Source organism: Spermophilus citellus, assembly GCF_964194105.1.
Source record: "Spermophilus citellus genome assembly, chromosome: 9".
Lineage (NCBI taxonomy): Eukaryota > Metazoa > Chordata > Mammalia > Rodentia > Sciuridae > Spermophilus > Spermophilus citellus.
In genome coordinates, this window is record NC_138191.1 from 99,284,626 (window position 1) to 99,306,893 (window position 22,268).

Consider the following 22,268-nt stretch of genomic DNA (forward strand, 5'->3'; position numbering starts at 1 on the left):
GTGTGAGTAGAGAATCTGGTTTGAGTCAAATAGGTAAAATTGGTCTCTGGATGCTGCACCTGGGAACTTGGTAAAATGAAAATTCTTTGACCTAGCCCTAGAAGAATCAGCCTTAATGATTTCAGAATTCTGAGTATAGGGCTATCAAGCTGTTCAGGTAATTCTGATGTCTGCTAAAATATTGAGTACTCATGTATTAAACTTTAGCTTTATCAGTTGTAAAAAGAAAGCATGGGGTTTTAAAGTTACATGTGTGTTGCTAATAATGTTGATGAAATCTGGATAAAGTAAGAGCATTGTAGCTGGAAGATCTTTGAACCCTGCTGTGTGACTTCTTTACCATAATGTATTGGGCATCTCTGAGCCTTGGTTTCTTCATTTATAAAGTATTAGGAATTGTAGAAATCATGAATCAATGTTGTTGTATTGGGCGTTCAATAAACATTAATTTGAAAGCTCCACAAAACTAAACTTAAAATCAAAAATAGATATCCACTTGGGAGAATTATAATTTTCAGTGGAAGAAAAAAAATCAAGAAGTATACAAGCTTTTTCATAATTGCTGCTGTAATTTTTTTTTTTAATTTGGTATTAGGGATTGAACTCAGAGGCACTTTACTGCTTAGACATATCCCCAGCTCTTTTTGTTTTTTATTTTGAGACAGTCTCACTAAGTTGCTTCCGGCCTTGCTAAGTTGCTGAGGCTGGCCTGAAACTTGTGATCCTACTACCTCAGCCTCTTGAGTCACTGGAATTACAAGCGTTTGCCACTGCACCTGGCTCTGCTGCTGGACTCTTTCTAGAGGTTCTAAGCTATTTTGAGTAATTCATATCCTTAACTATAGTCATGGAAACTTAAAAAAAAAAATCTGTTCTTTTTCTCCCTTTTTTATTTTTTAAAGCCCTGGAAACTTTTCATATTCCACAAGTGTTGAAAGTGTCTTGAATCCTTTAAAATCTTGTAGCTTATGTCCTGGGAATATCTATAGGCAAGTTGTCCCACTTTGTGTATATGCTTTAAGTATTTGTTAATTAAGAATATTTTAAAACAGGCAATACATTCTTATAGTTTAGAAATCAATACAAGAAGGCATTCAGTGAAAAAAAAATTCTCAGTTCATTCCTGTCCTCAACTGCTCCAGTTACCCTACTCTATAACCAGGTATTTTTCTTCTTTTCCTGTCTCTCTTCCTAGAATTTCTTAATGCAGATATAAAAAAAATGAGTAATTATTTTTTCCTTACCACAAAATATAACACTGTTCAACACTACATAGATTCTTGAGTTTCTTTTCAGAGTGCCACATGATTTTTTTTTTCCTGATCTATTGAAGACTGTATATAGTTAAATTGAATCCAATTTAAGTGAATAATTTGATGAGTTCTGACAGTCATATGCCTGTTAAAGTTCTATCATAGTTAAAATGCAGAATGTTTCTGCATGATTTTTCTTTCATTGCTTCATAGCATTTCATTGTATGGATATATCATAGTTTTGTTTGTTTTTTTGGCACTGGAGATTAAACCCCGGGGAGCTTTTCCACTGAATTATATAATCAGTCCTTTTTATTTTTTATCTTAAGGCAAGATCTTGCTAAATTGCTAAGGGTCTTGCGAAGTTGCTGAGGCTGACCTGGAACTTGTGATCCTCCTGCCTCAGCCTCCCAGTTGCCAGGTTTACAGGTGTGTGCCACTGTTCCCCACTATACTATAGTTTTAAAAACTATATATTAACTGATGAACACTGGGTGCTGATACAAGTTTTCATTTAATAACCTTTGCAGCATTTTATATGTAGGCAAATAAATCTAAGGATGGGTTCCCAAATGTGAGATAGCTGAGCTAAAGAGAAAATACATTTGCAATTTGGTAGATGTTGCCATTATGCCCTTCAAAAGAGTATCAATTTGACCTCTGTAGGGGAGAAAAAATAATTTTCCCTCTACCCTATTAAGGTCTTGGTTGGGATATTTTTAACAAAAGATTTAAAAGAAAAGCAAGTCTATTAACTTATATATTTCTCATGTACATAGGAGACAACTCAGGGAAAGAGTAACTCTCAAAGAAGTTGCTTAAAACTCAGCTTATGTAGCATCTTTAACAAAGAACATAAATTTTAGAGATGACAAGAAAAAAGAAAAAGACCTTGAGTCTGTAGGGGTTGCAAAGTGTAAGAAGATAGATATATGTGGAGCTAATGATAGATAAAGTCTAGTTAGTAGGCAAGTTTGTTACATGGATTCTTCTGATATGCCATCTCCAGGCTGATAAGGGTCTAGAGTTGTTTTGGGGAGGAAATTCATTCTTACAGAAAGAAAAAGGCATACCTTTGTAAACTCAAGTCCTTCCTATAGGCACATAGCGGGAGAGCAGAGAACTTTTTGTTTGTATTTGCTGCTTCTTAGTTGTCTTCAGTCCAAAATAATTCTTATACCAAAATGGTGTGTTTGCAGTTGACATATTTTGTACCCTCAGTTGCCCAATAGCAATCTATGACAGTGCCTATTTCCCCACATAGCTAAGAAAACACATTATTAAACCTTGTATTTTTGCCAGTGAAGTAGAAAATGGTATTTACTATTAACTTGTAGTTTTCTTATTAAGAGTGAAATTGAATTTATATCAATTTGTATGTTTGTATGTTATGTTATTTGTATGTTAAAGGATGGGCCATTTATAATATTTAGTTTTCTTTAAAGTATCTGTACACTTTATTTTTCTGTTGGACTTAAGGTTATCTTCTCTTAATTTCTAGGAGCATTTTATATATTCAGGAATTACTTCTTTCTTTATAGATACTATCCCCCGCCCCCCATTATCATTTGCCTTTGTCATTGAAGTAACTTTAGTTAAAGGTGTGTATCTAAATTTTTTAGCTGCTTGGAATATTTTCCTAAATATTGCTTAGCTTTGATTACTTTTCTTCCTCCTTCCTTTCATTTCTTCCTATTTTTCTCTTACTTTCCCTCCTAGCCTAATTTCTTAAAGAAGGATTTGAGACAGCTTGAAGATTATTTGTTGTTGAGTAATAATTAACTCATTGGGTAAATGTTAAATGATTTTAATATATATGATCCTGGTTCATCTTTTTTGAAGGCCATGTTTTTGGTATACTCCGCATTGGAGAAGGAACCTGTGCCAATGGCCTTGCCTCCAGCCTTGGTGCCACCTTCTAAGAGAAAAACGGTCAGTATATCAGGCTCTATGCGGTTGATCCCCTCTTCATCATCAGCCAAGGAATCTTACTACTCCTTACCACCTGTAGGCATTTTACCTACCAAAGCACCATTAAGACAGGTATAGATTTATCAGTGTTAAAGGATTTTTCTTTTAGCAAAGTGCATGTCATTTAACAGTTGAATTACTTTATAAGGTTAGAGAAAACTGTTAAAGGGATCGAAGACTTAGAGCTGCCTTTGGTTGAACTTACATAATGAGACGTTCCAGAGGAGTCATATTCTTTTGTATTGCCGTAACTCATATGTAAAGCTCAGTGTTTCATTGGCTTTACTTATATCTGCCTGGAATTGGAGATGGTAGATGCTACATGCTAACATGACATACTTGTCGTGGCATAATTAATATTTGGTTTTGCTTGATCTTAAGTTAACTCTTGATTCTTTGGGATCTGATTATCCAATTCTAGTTTGTCCAGGACCTTTTTCTCCCTCTGACCTGCCTCTTGTCAGGTTGAGTAAAGCAAAGGGGTGACAGGATCTGCAAATTCCAGTTTGGCTATAGTTAATAATACTGGATGGAGCTATAGAAAATGAAGATTGAGAATCATATGAATATTTTATTTCCCAGTTACTTGTGTTAATGTGGGATTTCCTGGTCAAGAGTTAACTGTGCTTGAGTTTACTCATTACTTAAAAGAAAAAAAAAAGTTAAAATGGGCATCTATATGTATATAGTCCCAACTGATCTGTATTTTTAAAATTTTCTCTTCACCACAGCATTTTGGTTACTATATGATGGAAGTGACACACTGTTGTGGTTAGTGGGATAGACTTGTTCAGAATATGATAGATACTGTCAGGGTTTGAAAGAGTGACACTTCAAAGTTTGTTTCATTTTGGCAGAAATACTGTTTTTCCCCCCTCTCTAGTGGGTTGTATCCCCTGCAGAAAAAGCTAAGTATGATGAAATCTTCCTGAAAACTGATAAAGATATGGATGGATTTGTATCAGGATTGGAGGCCCGTGAAATTTTCCTGAAAACAGGCTTACCGTCTACCTTACTGGCCCATATTTGGTAAGACTTTATTTTATTTAAAGGGATTTTTTAAAAAAATATATATGGTTTTGTGTGGGGTCTAGTTTTGTGCACTCTTAACTTTAGTCATTTTTGCAAGCAGGATAGTTTTTGTTTCCGAATTTTTTCTAGAGAAAATTTTAAATCTGAAGAGTTCTTCTGAGTAATTGACAGAAGCTTGAGTATAGGTTTCTTGAAATTTTATAAGATTGAAAGTGTCAATTGTTATTAGAATGTTAAAATTCACCATTTGTTTATCTTAAAATTTTAATGGAGATTCAAAATATGTGAAATATAAGCAATCTAAGAAACAGTGTCTTTAAGGCTTACTTGTATAATTCTATAGAGTATATGTATACTTTCACACTTCATTTAACACATTCCATCATTTAAAAATACAGATCCTTTTCTGGGTGTGGTGGTACATGCTTGAAATCCCAGCTACTCGCAAAGCTAAGGCAGGAAGATCACAAGTTCAAGGCCAACCTGGGCAAATAAGCAAGACTCTATCGCAAGAAAAAAAAAAATGGGGCCAGGGGATGGCACTTGGGAGGTAGCTGAGTACTAGAGCATTTGCTTAGCTTGTGTAAGGTCATGGGTTCAATGCCCAGTATCCCGATTACTCTCACATGAGACACAATTCAGTGTATTTATTTTTCTTCTTTTATTTGTTTTTTTTTCAACTCTGTGTTTTAAATGAATTTATCATTAAATGTGATATTGTATATGAGCATGCTTTGAAGTGTGCCTCCTACCAATCCAGCTAACTATTACCAGAAGTAATTTTGAGGTTTTTAAGAGGTAGCAGATATCAGAAGTGAAACAAAATAGTTGCAAAGAGAAAACTTAGAAAAGAACAGAGCAGGGTGGTAGATCTGCCTTAAAAGGGACAAGTACCCCAAACTGGGAAAAAGTAAACATGCATAACTAACTTTTTGAGTGCCTACATTAGGCATAATACTCAATAAATAGTAGCTGTCACAGTTAGGCTTGGCATTTTGTGCAGATTTTTAATGTATCTAATCTTTAATTCTCATAGTAACCTTACAGGATGGGTATTATCTCCATTTTATAGATAAGCAAACTAAAGCTTAGAGAGGTTAAAAAGCTTGGTGTTCAGGTCACAAGAAGGAAATAAATAGAAATGCTGGAATTTTAAGTCTGTTTGATACTGTGACCTGTAGTCTTTTTATCAGGCTATGCTGGCTCTCAAATAATTAAACAGATCGGAACTATTTATTTATTAAGCTAAGTCTTAATAAATGAATGAGTCAAAGAAAGAAAATAAGATGAAACATTGTGTTTCTCTTCAAGTGATTTTGTAAAGCTTTCCAGATTGCTGCCTTCTCACATGTAATCTCCATTTGCAGCTGTTCTTTCTGCTTTGGCTTAGAGATCCTTGTGTCCTCCTATTCCAAGAATTTCAGGAAGCAAGCTGACATGGAAATTTTTCCTTGTTTTGGATTTGTTAAACTGCCATTAATGAACTAAATTTTCTGAGAAAACTTAGGTTTCATTTTTAACATCTTTTAAAGTTAAAAATTTGAGGAATTGGTAATGTTGGGATTCTTTGGCTCACCATAACATTTACTCTGTAGTGGTTCTGGGAAATAATGAGAAAGCACAAAGTAAACCAAATTAGTGAGGCCTCTGCTGAGCACTAGGGTGAACATTCTCTTTTTACAATCTTATCTGTCTCTTCTGGCATTTGAGTGAATTTTAGACAAGCTGCAAGTTGGTGTTACTGTCTTTTAAAAAATTCAACCAATTGTTTTTAAAAAGGTACACAGTTGGATTATTCTTTTTCCTTTTTTTTTCTTTTGGTATCGGGTATTGAACTCAGGAGTACTTGACCACTGAGCCACATTCCCAGCCCTATTTTGTATTTTATTTAGAGGCACTGTCTCACTGAGTTGCTTAGTGCCTCACTTTTGCTGGGACTGGCTTTGAACTTTTGATCCTCCTGCCTCAGCCTTCTGAACTGCTGGAATTACAGGCATGCACCATCACGTCAGCTGTCCTTGAGTTTGAGGATGGTAGTTGTTGTGCTTATATACTGTTCTTTTTTGTTTGTTTGTACAGGGCATTATGTGACACAAAGAACTGTGGGAAACTTTCAAAGGATCAGTTTGCCTTGGCTTTCTACTTAATCAATCAAAAGTTAGTAAAGGGCATTGATCCTCCTCACATTCTTAATCCTGAGATGATTCCACCATCAGACAGGACCAGTTTGCAAAAGGTAAGATAACTTAAAAGAAAATCCGAATGCATTAATAGAAAGGAACAAGTGTCCTGTCAAATTATAGAGTTGATTTGAATGGAATAGTAGAAATATGTATCTGGCTAGTAGCATAGCACTACATAGTTTGTAGTTTAATTGGTGCCTATAAAGATGTTCATGTGTGTCTTATATAACATCCTTAGTCTGTATCTTGTTTACCCAACTATTCATTACATATATGACAACTATATTTCCCAATCTTAAATTGGAAGAATTCAGTCTTATTTTTCCCTTCATGGATTTGTGAGTTAATTTTTATGAATAAAGTATGAAAACTAAATGAAGGCTATTAAATTATTGTGTTCCATTTTATGGCTCACTCTTAAAGGAAACAATACAAATTTGGAAAAAAATTATAGGAGATAATAATTGCTTGGTGTCAATTTTATAATAAAAAAGCCCTCAAGAAAACATTATGTTGAGAATACATCTGTGTGTGACTTGCCATAGATGACCCTTCATTCCTGAGTTTGCATATCTGAACAGTTAAAAGCAAGTTTTAGTTATTTGGGGTTTTGGGCCAGTAGTGGGAATTTCCAAAACTTCATTATTTCAACCATATTGTGCCTTGATTTCTCACATTATCTAGAAATTCTTCCTGCATAGTGCATTTTTATGATTTCTTGGCTTGTAATAGACCTTTAAAGGTACTTGCATACGGGCTGTAGCTGTAGCTCATTGGTAGAGCGCCCGCCTTGCACGTGTGAGGCACTGGGTTGGATCTTCAGCACCACATAAAAATTAAATAAAGACATTGTGTCCAACTACAACTAAAATTTTAAAAAAAGGTACTTGCATACTGTAGTGTCTGTTTGCCTTTAAAAATAAATGTGTAGCGAAATGTATCTGTAGTCCTAGCCCATGGGATGATCTCTTGAGCTCAGGTGTTCAAGGCCAGCTTGAGCAACATAGCAAGACTTTTTCTCAAACAAAGTAAACAAAAAACAAAACTATATTTAAATATGGCCTGTAAAATAATCATTGGTGTGGTAATTTTTTCATGATTGTTTAAAATAGGAGCTGTCAAATGTGTGCTATGTATAAGGAGGTTCTCTTTCAAATATCAATATAAAATGAGTGAAAGGACCATCAGTTGAGTAGGAAGGAGAATGGCAGGGAAGAAGAAAGGGAGGGCAAATGGCAAAGGTGGGCAGGGGTAGTAGGTGGTGACGTGACATAAATTAAAATTCACTTCTGTGCATATGATTTTATTGAGTTTAACCCAACAACTATGCATCTCTATAATGCTGTAATTTAAAAAGTAAATATAATGTTTTGGTTTTGCATTAATTTTGTAACAAGGGTTTAAAAAATCCCATTTTAACCTAATAAAAGTCAACATTGGGTTTTTTTTCCCCCTAAGTAAACTAAATGAAATTTACTGCCACTGGATATAGAGAGCTACTTATAGGAGTATTTTTTTTTAAAGATTGGTGTGATTTTTTTTTATACCTGTATTTTATTTATTTATTTTTACGTGGTGTTGAGGATCGAACCCAGTACACATGCTAGGTGGGTGCTGTACCGCTGAGCCCCAGCCCCAGCTTCTTGTTCTTGTTTTTAATAAAATAAAAATTTCATTATCTGTTTTGTGAGGGTCTTTTTTGATGGGGGTTGGTAGTACTTTGCGAATTTTTAAAAATTGTTTTTGTTAAAGATAATATTACTGAATTTGTATTTATGTCTTGTGCTATGTAACTGTATTTCAGTTATAGAATACTGTGTTGGCTTATTCTCTCACACATTTAGATTTTTTTCCATGCCTCCTTTAACTACTAATAAGACTTTCACCAACACAAAATTATGACAGATTTCTGAAGCAAATTGTTCACTGAAATCTCTGTAATGTTAGTAGATATTTGAAGTTGCATCTGGGTATACACAGTTTTTAATTTAGTAGGTTTATCTGAAGTCTGTTCACTAGAACATAGAAAACTTTTTGTCAGTTTTGTGTTGGATATCAGCATTCATCGAAATGGGATTTTATCACTGTTGACTTATCTATTAACCAAAAATTTAATACTAAAATAAAATTTGCATTCATTTTATCTTTCAGATCATCTCTTTTATCTGTATAATCGATTTTTTTAAATACGGCTTTTTTTGGAGGGGGGGGGGCAGCTTTGACTAATCCTTTTGAATGTTGCTTTCCTTTCTGTGTTTTTTCTAGTTTGGACTATTTTTTCCATTCTGCAGCACTCTGCTTTTCGCCTTTCTTGTACTGTCAGTTTCTTAACTCTACTCTCCCTCAAGGTTAGAGCTTTATTTTATGCCTTTTTTTTTGTAGACTTACAGTTTTTGGTTTACACTATACATTTTGAAATTAGAAGTTTTTTATGAGCAAAGTTGATGCAGAGAAAATAACCTAAACAGTATGCTTTTGTTATGTATCACTTGGTCCTTGTGTATTTTAGCTTGCCTTCCCTGGGCTCTCTGATCCACTTAAAATCATCAATGTGGAATTTTTGTGTAATGCACAAAACAGGGTGAGAGAAAATATGTTGAAAATTTTACTAATTACATTTTTCTTCAGATACCTTCCAAATGTTGTGTATAATAATAGCTGAACTTTTTTCTTGCTTCCTGGTTTTGTGCCATTCTAGTCATCTAAGGTATTACACCTTTTACTTATTTGAGGTTAAACCAATTTGTCTCATTCTGTCTTCTTAATTAATGATATTTTATTAGGAAAGATGGTCAAATATGAGTCACTTGTAAATTAGAGTGACAGAAGAGGTGTGGAAGTCATGTGATTTTGGATGTGCTTGCACCTCTGATAGCAAATTTCTCAGTAGCATTTATGTGTAGAAGTTACTCTTGGCGATGAAAGTGAGACCAAGTGCTATTTTTTTCATTTTATTTACTTGTTTGGCTGTCTTGTGTGGCTTAGCTAACTGGACAAGTTTAAACAGTTATAATTATAGGGAATAACTGTCACATTCAGAAATCTACTTTAATACTTCTAATTTAATATGGCATTAATAAGAGTTTTGTGTATCAGTGAAGTACAGTAAAACAGTATATTTGATATGAATCTAAAGTATAAAACTGAAAATATCATTAACTGAATTTTCATAGATGAATTTTCAAATTGATAGTCAAAACAGCTCAGTGCTAAAAATGCAATATGGCATTAAAAAATACAGAAGGAATTATTTGCCAAATTTTGTGGATCATCAAGTTTACTTTTAACATATACTTTTAACATGTACTTAATGATCTTGACATGCAAGTGCCAAGGGGCATAGTGTAAAATGGCACTTGAATTTAATCAGAAGACTCTTGATTTAGCTGTTAGCTAAATTTGTGCAGCCATTGAATCTGTTTCCTTAGCTATATAATGGGGTTAATAATAATATCTGCCCTACCTCCTTCCCTAACAACCCACTTTTTATATTAGTTTTGAGAATTGACCAATGGATTTGACAGTGCTTATGAATTACAAATGACCGTATAAATGTGAAGTATAGCATATTGTTGTGCAAGTTGATGACATAAGTTCATAAGAATGTAATTTTTAATTCTACTGAGTTTTATATTTTACTAATACGGTCATCAATATATGTAACATTTTAGAAGTGTGATTATTTTGTTATTTGTCATTCTCGTTGTAGCACTGGGTATAAAGTGTTTTTGCTCTGACTTCAACCAGCCATATAGAACCTCAATTATAGTTTACAAAGGAGATATATTTCATTTAATTTGTTAAATGGCCAGGGCAGAGATTATTTCCCTATCTTACAGGTGAAGATCATGCAGCTAGTAAAATAGCAGAGTTGTGAATAAACTCAGCTGAATTTTCTAAGTGCAGGTATCATTTAGGGACCAATTTTTGTACCTTCATTATTGGAAGAAAACCATATGTAAAGGATGTCATGTATAAAGACAGTCTTTTATGTGGTGATACTAATACTTACTATAGAAAATATACCTGAACAGTTTGTTTTTACTTTAAACAGACACTGAATGTATTTAACCAAAGTAAAATATTTATTGAACTAAGTCAACCATTATAATTCTGAGATTCAACAAAAAATTGCATACTTATTCTGTGTCAAATGATACAATTACAAACAAATCCTCCATTGATTTCCCTAAGAAATTTATACTTTGGTGGAGGAATTAGTTTATAAATCTGGTATTTGTTTTCCTGCAAAATTCTGAACAGGCTAGAATCAAGTCACAAAAACTTTTGGATATGAGGTGAGGATACATTTTATAGAATAACAGCTTTTTGAGAATTTAAGGGAACTTATATTACTATATAATTATACCAGATATGATTTTATTAAATGAATTAAAAGTATTAATAATGCAGTAAAATATGTAATACCTTGTATCTGTGTATAGCTTTTAGCATTTTCAGTGCTTGGCCTTATCTAACTTTATAGTAATGCGTAATTGTGAACTTTTTTTTTCAGAACATCATAGGATCAAGTCCTGTTGCAGATTTCTCTGCTATTAAGGAGCTAGATACACTTAACAATGAAATAGTTGACCTGCAGAGGTATGTAAATTAAAATTACAGGTGACTTCATATACACATCTACATAGAATATATATGTATGGTGTATATGTGTGTACATGCACACACCCTTCTGTTTCTGATACATAGTTTGGTAAATACTACCTTGTTCATCTTTACCATAATTCTATCTAAATGGAATCTTTATGCCTTATTTCATTAAATATAAGGCAACCTTTATTTGCAGGATGTGCTTTGTATCTACATGAATTTCAATGACCTTAGTATCGTCTCTTTGAACAACAAACATGACTTGACATCCTATACACTTAGTCTGTGCAACTTTTGGAATGTCATTACTTAGTTTGAGTTAATTTACTTTATAAAAATATGACCAAATTCTCAACTTTTTGAAAATTAGCCTTTGTTTTGTTACACAAAGCCTCTAAGCTGGACTCTGTAGCATACACCTGAAATTCCAGCAACTTGGGAGGCTGAGGCAGAATGATTGTGAATTAGAAGCCAGTTAGCCATTTAGTGGTTAAGTATCCCTGGGTTCATTCCATAGGAAAACAAAACAAAACAAAAGCAAAAAAACAAAAACAAAATACCTCTAATAAACAAAAACAATGAAAAAACCTCCTTGGTGATCATATAGTCCAGTTTCTTTCTTACTCATGGGGGGTGGGGGAAATCCAATGTCACATATCAAATTACAGTTGGTGCTTGTACCAGATTGAAAAGTTCAGCATTCTTTCTTTTATATAATTTTGCCTCTTATTAAGATTTAAACATTTTCAACTTTGGTTTGAAATAGGAAAAATAAGCATTTGGTTACCAAATTTGTAATGATGTTTGGGTTTCTTATTTTCAGATAGTCCTTAAATAATTTTGCTTGATTTGTTTATGTGAGACACATTTTATAATGGCTATATTTGAATATGTTTGTCTTTCTGTACCTATCAAGCCTGTGAAAATAGGCATATACTCCAGTGTTTTAGGATTTGCTTTCTTGACTTCCACAGTAGTTCTTTAATATATGAAATACTTTTAAAAAATATTTTTTCTTTTTTTAGTCATCCATGGACCTTTATTTTATTTATTTATATGTGGTGCTGGGAATCGAACCCAGTGCCTCATACATGCTAGGCAAGTGCTTTACCACTGAGCTACAACCCCAGCCCAGTATAAAATACTCTTGTAGTGAGTTTCAATATTAATTAGAGTATCATAATAAAATGCTCTTGCCTAAACCACCGATTGTAATGTGTGTTATATTTTGGTCAATTAAGCTTTCAGTAACTTTTAGTAACCATAATGTTCAGGGGTACCAATGTCAGTCTTTGTAGTGAATAAAAAAGAACAATTTAAAAACATTATATTTGGGCTGGGGATGTGGCTCAAGCGGTATTGCACTCGCCTGGCATGTGCGTGGCGCTGGGTTCGATCCTCAGCACCACATACAAATAAAGATGTGGAGTCTGCCGAAAACTAAAAAATAAATATTAAAAAATTCTCTCTCTCTCTCTCTCTCTCTCTCTCTCTCTCTCTCTCTCTCTCTCAAAAACAAACAAACAATAAAACATTGTATCTAACATTTTCTAACTGTGTTATGAAAGTTAGAAGTTTTAAAACTTTGTTAGTTTTTAGGTTATAGTCACATTTTATAAATGTTGTGATATATTAATACATGATTTGATATTCATGAAAATATTTTCTCTAGGCTTTTATTTTAGGTGAGATTTATAGGGTAGACAAACTTTCATGATCTGTCAAAGCCAGTGATGTCATAATGAATTAGTAAAATTATACTTGTTAAAATTCACTTTTGTAAAAGTGGTTTTATTTGGTCACTAAGTAGTTAGCGTATCCCATTAAAAACCTTGACTTTCATTATTGTGAATAACATTTTTTTTCTGGGCAAAATTCTTCCTTTTTATGCATTTTATTTTGTGGTACTGGGACTAAACCTGGGGCGCTGGGACTGAACCTGGGGCGCTCTTCCACTTTCTAGATTCCCCAGTCTAATTTTATTTTTTTTAATTTTTAATTTTAATTTTTACATTTTGAGATGGGGTCTTGCTAAATTGCTGAGACTGACCTTGAACTTGCAGCTTCCTGAGTTGCTGGGATTCCTGGTATGCAATACCACACTCAGCTGTCTTCAGCCTTTAAATCTCTTTTAGTACTATATCAGGATGTGATGTGTATGACTACAAAACAGGAAAAAAAAATTTAAACAGATTTTATTTGTGGCATTTACTAAATTGTTGTCTGGCAAAATATTAGACTCTCCTCCTTTGTTGACTTTGAGATGAAGATTTAATTTTAGTCCAGGATCAGATCTACAAATAAACAGCATACATAATATGGAAAAATTATAATCAATATATGATGAATATGGCACTTTATAATACTTTTTTCCCTTGATAGTTATAATGCATATTTATTATAAACATTTGGAAAGTGGTGAAATGAACGTTTCATAGAATAATATTTTGTTTTCAGCATTGCACATCAATGGAAATATTGAAGGCTATATATGTAACTTGGGAGTTAGTTGGGTAAAGAATATTCTTTATTAGAGCTGAGAAAGTAGCTCAGTGGCAGATTTCTTGCCTAGCACATGCAAAGCCCCAGGTTCAATCCCCAGTGCCACAACAAACAAAAGAACATTCTTTGTTGCTGGTCAGAAATGAGACATTGTGTTATCATCTCTAGTTCACCAGATTATTTCTAATAGAAAATATAAAACATTAATAGCTTTTGCTTAAAGTAGGAAAAGCAATGGTTGTAATATAATACTCTCATCAAATACCTGGATCTCTTGCTGGAGGTCAGGACATATATTTTTCATTGTCCACTAGTGTTTTCATCTGAATTTCTAGGGAGGCATGACTTTCTCATCTGCCTGACTGCTATCCTGTATTTCCCTTTCTCGGTGACATCACCATTCAACCAGTCACTCAAACTAGAAACCTGAGATTTTTTTTCCCCTCCCGTTTTTAAAATTTTTTGAAATATTTCTTGAATTCCTTCCTACCTTCCCATATCCTTTCCCTAACCAGCTCCTTCTCATCCTTTAAATCTTACCTTAGAAATTATTATCTCTAGGAGGAGAGGTCTTCCTTGACTGTATTACCTCCTAAGCCTCGTACTCTTCAAATCTTATTTAAGAGCCCCTATTTACAAAGGTCATAGCACATACTTACCATACTTTATTATAATAGTCTATTTTTTAAAAATCTCTCACTAGACTGTGTGTTTTTCAATTATAGGGATTACTTACTTTTTACTGTTATATCCCTAGTGTTCATCTTATAGTAAATGAGAAAATAATTAAAATTTGTCTTCTCTTTCTACTATTTTTGTCTTAGTTTTAACCCTTTCCTTTTATCTGTATTACTATTATTACCTCCTGTTTGGCTCCCTGCTTTGAGCCTTTCCTTCCTTTCTTTAGACCTTTCTGCACTTACAGTTGATATATAAAATACACCCAGATCCCTCAGTGACTCCTTCCCCAACTGGATACAGTTCACTTTCCTGAGCATGGCTTAAAGGCTTTTCCTTCATGGTATTCCCCTGGCATCCTGGCCATTCTTCTTCCTTAGCCATCTCTCATAGTACAACACCATGAAAGTTACTGAGAGCAGACTCTGTGTTTGCTCTTTCTACATCAGTGCTTAGCAGAGTAGTCTAACCCACCATTTTATATTCATCCCTTTCTCTAGCTATGGCACTATAACTATAACATGCCACCACTTTTATTCTTCTTTGCCTATGATTGTGCTTTCCTCTTTGCTTGGAACACACACCTTTTGCCTTGTAAACTTCCATTCGTTCTTCCAGGCCCAGCTTAAATGTCATCTCTTCTGTTAAACCTTCCCTGAAATCTTCAGAATGTTAATTGTTTCTTTTCTCTACCTCCAGAGACTTTATTCCTGTATTTTGTTACTTGCTAAGTTTCTTTTAGTAATTTATATTTCTTATTTGGGAAATTTTGAATTCCTTATCCGCAAAGTACATCATAGAATCTCAGCATAGATTAGTTGATTAGTGAATGAATGAAAGTATGTTGTAAATATCAGAATATTTCTTATCAAATAAACATAATATCAAATTCATCATTAAAAAAACATTTTTAGTTGTAGATGAACACAATACCTTTATTTTGTTTATTTAGTTTTCTTATTTTTTATTTTTTAATGTATTTATTTATTTTGTGGTTGTAGATGGACAGCATTCCTTTATTTAATTTGTTTATTTTAATGTGGTGCTAAGGATTGAACCCAGTGCCTCACACTAGCTAGGCAAACGCTCTACCAATGAGCCACAACCCCAACCCAAACTTATCATTTTTAAAACTCTACAGTTCAGTAGTATTAAATGTACAACCATCACCATATCACATCTTTAAAATTCCAGAAGTGCAGTTGCTGAGTCATATGGTGGTAATTGCACAACTGTTTTTGTGTTAGGATTTCCTTTGAGAATTTGATGAAGGCTATTTGTCTATGCCCCCAGAAAAAAAGAACATGTTTCCATCTATGCTATTTTGCATTTATTTTAGGAGTTCCTAGACCCTTAAAAACTTATCTGTGGATCCATTTTTAAGAATCCTTGCTCCAAAAGTAAAATGTGTCAGATAGGGAAGTTATTGGTGGAGAAAAATGCAAAACATTTGGGAGATTGATTAAGTCACTTGGTTAGTGTAGTGGTGGTGAATTATGCTGAGGCAGGAGTTAATATTTTGCCTTCTCTTAGTGTCTACTTCCTATCTTTGTCCTTTTAGCAAGAACATCAGGAAGTAAAAGCCACATCCTGTCTTGCTTGTTCATTATCCTGGTCTTGAGCCAATAAACAGGATAGATAATTATTATAATAGTTATGGGTACTGTGATGTGCCTGCTTTATATAAATTCTTCTTTTGAATTCTTACAACATTCCTTACAAGAGTAAGGTTTTATCTTGTTTTTCAGATGAAGAAATATTGAAATAGGTCTGTATTTCCAAGAAGCTTTCCCTGATATCTACCTCAGTTAAGAGAGCACTCAGTTTCCTTCTCTCAGAACACTTTCAGTAGTGAATTATATTTCTTTACCCTACAGATTCTGAATTCTGTGTGGTGGTAAAGACCAACTCTTAACTTCTTCTTCTTTTTTTTTAACACAAAACCCATTTTATTATACAAAAAATAGTACACAATAAAAAGCTATTTCACTTAGTCCCACTGTTCATTGGTAAACCAGTTATAGTTGGTGTGTAGCTTTATATTTATATTCAGATTTATATTTATGCACATATACATGTATAAATATTTTTACAAAAACACATACCATGATATAATGACCAACTCTTAACTTCTAACCAGGCAATATAGTGTAGAATATCAGAGTATGGCTCTTTAACCAGATTGCCTGACATCATTTGGTCAAATTTACTTAACCATCTGTACTTCAGTTTTTTGATCTGTGAGATGAATATACAAATAATACCATGTAGCATCGTTAACACAGTTCTTAGACCATGGTAAACTTTAAATACATGGTAGTAGTTATCATCATTAATCATTATCCTCATTCCTAACACTCACTTTATCACTTAGAGCACTGAATTTACTGAATAGCTACTCAGTAAATATTTGAATGAGTAAGAAGCTGAGTGAGTTCTCTTTCCCTAGTTGAAGAGAGATTGGAACTTTGTAGCCAGGTACCCAAATTCTGTATTCCTAATTATATAGACCTCTATTCCAATCATATTTAAGGACTTAATTTTTACAAAAAAATTAAAGGAGTGTTAGCATATGCCTTGAATTTTTAAAAAAAAAATGATTTTTGGCCAGGCACCATGACACAGGCCTGTAATCCCAGTGACTCCAGAGGCTGAAGCAGGAGGATTGCACATTTGAGGCCAGCCTCATCAATTTAACAAGGCCCTAAGCAACTTAGTGAGATCCTGTTTGAAAATAATAAGGACTGGGACTGTGGCTTAGTGCTAAAGCACCCCTGGGTTCAATCCCTGGTACAATAAACTTAAAAAATAATTAAATAAAATAGTAAAAAGACAAAATATTTTGGTTTACTTTGGTTCCATTTCTATCAAAACTATTACATCTGGACAAATCATTGCTTATAGTATTAAATGTGAGCTCTTTGCTTATCTGATCCAATTTGGTCTGTTTCTGGCTCTGTAAAGGTCTCAATTGAGCATTACTGATTAAATACTTGAAGCTCTAGGTTGTATGTGCATTTGTTTGGTAATAGAGTGGCTACCTTGTTCATTTTCACAGTGTATGGGTAATCATTAAAATCTCTGTTTGGCAGATTCCCCTTATTTGAAAATTCCTTGTTAAAATCTGAAGCTGCTTTGTACAGTGCAGTAGCCACTAGTCATGTGACTGTTGAACATTTGAAATGTGGCTAGTCCAAGTTAATATTTGCTATTAGTATAAAATATACTGGATTTCAAAGACTTAGAAAAAGAATGTAAAATGTCTCATTAATATTTTTATATTTATTACATGCTGAAATGTTAATAATTTTGATATAATTAATATAAAATATATTAAAATAAATTTCATTTTTTCCTTTTTATTTTTTAATATGTAACTGTAAGATCATTTAAAATTACATAGTTGGCTTGCATTATAATTTTGGTGGGCCTGCTTTGGTCTGACTCAATTGTGTTCTGTAGAAATTACATTTCATTTACTTGTAATATTTTGTGGTTGTGGTAACTTATTAAGGGGGCATTGATCTCTTTTAATAAAGCATTATTTTTCTAACAGAGAATAAGTATTCTTATTGATTCTTTTAGTTATATAAAACATTAGGAGGGCTGGGGTTGTGGCTCAACGGTAGATTGCTTGTCTAGCATATGCAAGGCGTTGAGTTTGATCCTCAGCTCTATATAAAAATAAATAAAATAAAGGCATTGTGTCCAACTACAACATATATATATATATATATATATATATATATATATATATATATATATATATATATATAATAAAATAAGTAAAACATTAGGATGTCCAGATGTCATGACGGGTAACTATAATTCCAGTGATTCAGGAGGCTGAGACAGGAGGATCATAGGTTCAAAGTCAGCCAATTTAGTGAGGGTTTAAGCAACTTAACAAGACCCTGTCTCAAAATAGAAAATAAATAGAGCTGGGACATAACTCAGTGGTTAAGCACTCCTGGGTTCAATCTCCTGGTACCAAAACAATAACAATAAAAACAGCAGGACACATTTTGACATAATCACAAAAGCAGGGAATATAATTTGTTCTAATTCAGTCCTCAGCACTTTCCCTCTCCCTTCCTCCTACTTCCCCCTTCTCCCCTCTTTCTACTCTACTGATCTTTTTACAATTTATAGTTGTAGTTTATTATAGTTATTTATAGTTTTTAATTAATGAACTGTGCATATATACTTGATATAAAAATTCAGTCAGATTCATTCCACTGTTCTTCTGTTTTCCTATCCTTTCTTCCTCCCCCTCAATCCTCTTCCTCTACTCTTTCCTCTTTTTTGATAAAATTCCCTCTTCCTTTTTACCCTTTCTCTTTCTCTTTCAGACCCCACCCCTTAGATTGGATCAGCTTCCCTCATTTCAGACAAAACATTCACCTTTTGACTTTTTGGGACTGGCTTATTTCACTTAGCACAATAGGCTGTAGTTCCACCTATTTACCAGTAAATGCCATAATTTCATTCTTCTTTATGGCTGATCAATATACTCCATTGTGTATATATACAACATTTTTTTATCTGTTCATCTGTTGAAGGGCACCTAGACTGTTTCCATAGCTTGGCTGTTGTGAATTGTGCTGTTATAAACACTGATACAGCTGAATCACTGTAGTATGCTGATCTTAAAAATCTTTTGAATGTATACTGAAGAATGGGATAGCTGGGTCACATGGTAGTTCCATTTCTAATTTTTTGAGGAATCTTCATACTTAAAGCTGTATTTTTAAATATGTGATAATCTATCAAGAAGTTTCAGCTCCTGGAGAATTTAACAGTCTGTCTCCACAGATATAATTTACCTCTTTAAAGAAGCCAGTAACGGTTGTGTTTTTGAAATAATAGCAAATAATATAAGGGTACTAATAATAATAGTTGAAATTTATTTAGTACTTACTATGTTGAAGGCATTGTGCTAGAGTCTTTGTAGATGTAAATAAATTCTTCCCATCAACTTCAATATCCCCATTTTGTAATTGAGAAAGCTAAGACTTAGTTTTACATTTCTTTTATTTTTTTAAATCTCAATTTGTCATTCTGGAAAATTAGAACAATTTTTTTTTGATTTGCAAAATTAACTTTTATTTCTCCTTTGAAAAGTCCTGCACTAAGGGATGCTTTGGTTATGTAAGCCATGCTCCAAAGTTTATGCCTTTTCTGATTCCAGTTAGGCTTTCTTTTCAATGACTTATGTCCATGAGTATGTTCTCTGACATATTTTTCAAAAACAAAGCTATTAAAACAGCCAGCCTCTCAGAACTAAGTAAGAGATTGAATTGTTCACATAGTACCATTTGCCCTTAAACTTTACAGCATTTATCCTAAAATTTTATGACTAATATCTTTTTTTCCTAGCAAACTATAAATAAGGGCCCAACTTAAATCTTGTTTTGTGTGAAGTATATATTCAATAAATATTAGTTCAAAGAAAGAAATAATACAATTTATATATAGAACATATAATTAAGGCAACTTTTAGAGAAATACCTTATACTTACTATTAGCAGCTGGAATACTGCATTATAATTATTTCTTTATTTATTAGGCAGAGGAGAATGAAGGGAGAAGAGAGGGTATGGAAGTAGAAAGGATAGTTGAATGAATCAGACATTATTACCCTATGTGCATAAATGATTATTTCTTTATGTTCTTCTCTTCAACTTCCCACACTAAGCATGTATATACACTGAATTGAGAGCTTAAAGTCTGGTACCTATCCCACTATTTTTACATTGCAGTCACAATTATATAGTAGGTCTTCAAGTCGCATAGGGATATATTGGGTCTGTTGTGTATTTTCCCTTTTATTCTTCATACCAATTCTACATGTAATATGAAAAGTAGATATCTTTTTTTATAAACACAGAAAACTAGGGCTTAGTAAGAGTTTGCTGCTGTTTAACTTTTTATTTAGCATATACTATTTACTAGATGTGTTGGCAAAAATTATTTAATCCTTTCTGTAACTGTGAGATACATCAGGTTTATTTACCTATTTGAAGAGAAGAAAACTGAGGCTTAAGAAAGGTGAAGATGAAGTGATATACCTAACTGGAGTTGGTTTAAGCAAAAGGGAATATTTAATGACTACATGAAATTGGAAGCATAAGGGTATAGATGGAAGGTGTGTTAGGACTCATAGAAACAGAACCTTTAGAATATGTATAAATGGGAAAAATTATTTTAAGGAATTTGTTCACATGATTGGGGAGCCCGTAATTTAAAAATCTGTAGAGCAGGCCAGCAGGCTATAGACTCATAGTAGAGTTGATATTACAGCTTGAGTCTACAAAGGCAATCTGGAAACAGAATTCCCTCTTTCTTCAGGGACTTCTTTAAGGCCTTCATCTGATTGGATGAGGGCCACTTACATTATAGAGGATAATCTACTTTATTCTGATTTAATAGTTAACCTCACCTAAAAAGTACTTTCATAACAACATCTTGCCTATTGTTTGTGCATGTATCTGGGTACTGTAGCTGAGCTAAGTTTGCACATAAAGTTAACTATCGTAAGTGACAGGAGCCAGGGCCTAAGCCTTGCCAAGACTTACTCTCTAGCATCTGTAATTTATTATTAGTAGTAATAGTAGCAGTAGTAGGTATCATATTGGCAATAGTACTTTTTTAATTTTAGTGTCAAGTAAAGACATCTTAGATAAAGATTCTGACAGTCTTGTCTTTGATCACAGACCCATTCTTAAATTAATTGCTATAATTATGAGGTAAGGTACTAGTTGAGTGTGGATCAGGAACTAATCTCTGGTCAGTCCTTGCTCAAAGAGATAAAGTCTACAAAAAGGTGGCATCTTCTGTTTGAATCATCTGGACAGAAAAAATAGGTTAGAGAGAAAGAGAAACAGTTTCCAGAAGAAGGATTGCCAGACCCTAGAAGGGAGGTCCAGCCAGAACCAATATCACTTACTATAGTGATTTAAGATTATCTGTGAGGGAGTCAGTATTTTAATTCTGGACTATTTTCCTTCAAATCCTATGCTTTGAAACTGTATAATGAGTTTGTAAAAGTAGAGAATAATTGGATTATTTTTTATATTTAGACAAGATTTTAAGGCAGAGATTTTAGTGATAATATTACATTCTATAACTCTGTCAGATTGTTTTCTAATCATTAAGTACTTTTTACATATTTAAAAATTTCTCCTGCAAACAAAGATATGAAAAATTGTGATATATATATATATATATGTGTGTGTGTGTGTGTGTGTGTGTGTATTAAGAATTGTAATGCAGGGCTGAGGATATGGCTCAAGCGGTAATGCGTTCGCCTGGCATGCGTGGGGCGCTGGGTTCGATCCTCAGCACCACATAAAAAATAAAATAAAGATGTCGAGTCCACCGAAAATTGAAAAATAGATATTAAAAAATTCTCTCTTCTCTTTCTCTTTTAAAAAAAAAGTACTGTAATGCAAAAAAAAAGTTCATGTATAATGGCGCATAAATTGACATGAACATACTTTATATACAGAGATACAAAAAAATGTGCTCTATATGTGTAATAAGGATAGTAATGCATTCCACTGTTATATATTTTTAAAAAATAATAAAATAAATTTAAAAAATTTCTCCTAGACTTAGGTTGTAATTCAGTTGTAGAGCACTTGTCTAGCATGTGTGAGGCATGGGGTTTGATACTCAGCACCATAAATAAATAAGTAAAATAAAGGTCCACTGACAACTAAAAAATTATTTAAAAATAAATAGATAAAAATAAAAAATTACTCCATCAACATTAAAGTTCTGAGTAGCTGGGCTTGGTGGCTAATGCATATAATTCCAGCATCTTTGGAGGCTAAGGCAGGAGGGTTACAAGTTCAAGGCCAAGCCTTGGTAATCTAGTGAGACCTGATCTCAGAATGAAAAATAAAAGAGGGTGGGGTGGGGTAGAGTTCTAAGTAATGTTGATATTTAGGCTGAAAGCCTTTTTTTCCCCTAAATTATATGACATTTTCTACATTTCACCTTCCAATCCTGATATGGTAGAGATATTAGTATC

At 33.3% G+C, this 22,268-nt stretch overlaps 1 protein-coding gene across 7 annotated transcripts in view; it reads left to right on the plus strand.

Moving 5' to 3' along the window:
* The window catches only part of EPS15 (epidermal growth factor receptor pathway substrate 15), a 127,197-nt gene that overhangs the window by 48,928 nt on the left and 56,001 nt on the right, over positions 1-22,268 (plus strand). For 3 of the 7 annotated variants that reach the window (XM_081306407.1, XM_081306413.1, XM_081306408.1), the window contains 4 exons: positions 3,096-3,296; positions 4,108-4,253; positions 6,336-6,492; positions 10,956-11,041. In XM_081306407.1, coding sequence (XP_081162533.1) covers positions 3,096-3,296; positions 4,108-4,253; positions 6,336-6,492; positions 10,956-11,041 — 590 coding nt within the window. The remainder of the gene's footprint in view (positions 1-3,095; positions 3,297-4,107; positions 4,254-6,335; positions 6,493-10,955; positions 11,042-22,268) is intronic. The other 4 variants (XM_081306410.1, XM_081306409.1, XM_081306411.1 and 1 more) reach the window with 2 other exon arrangements.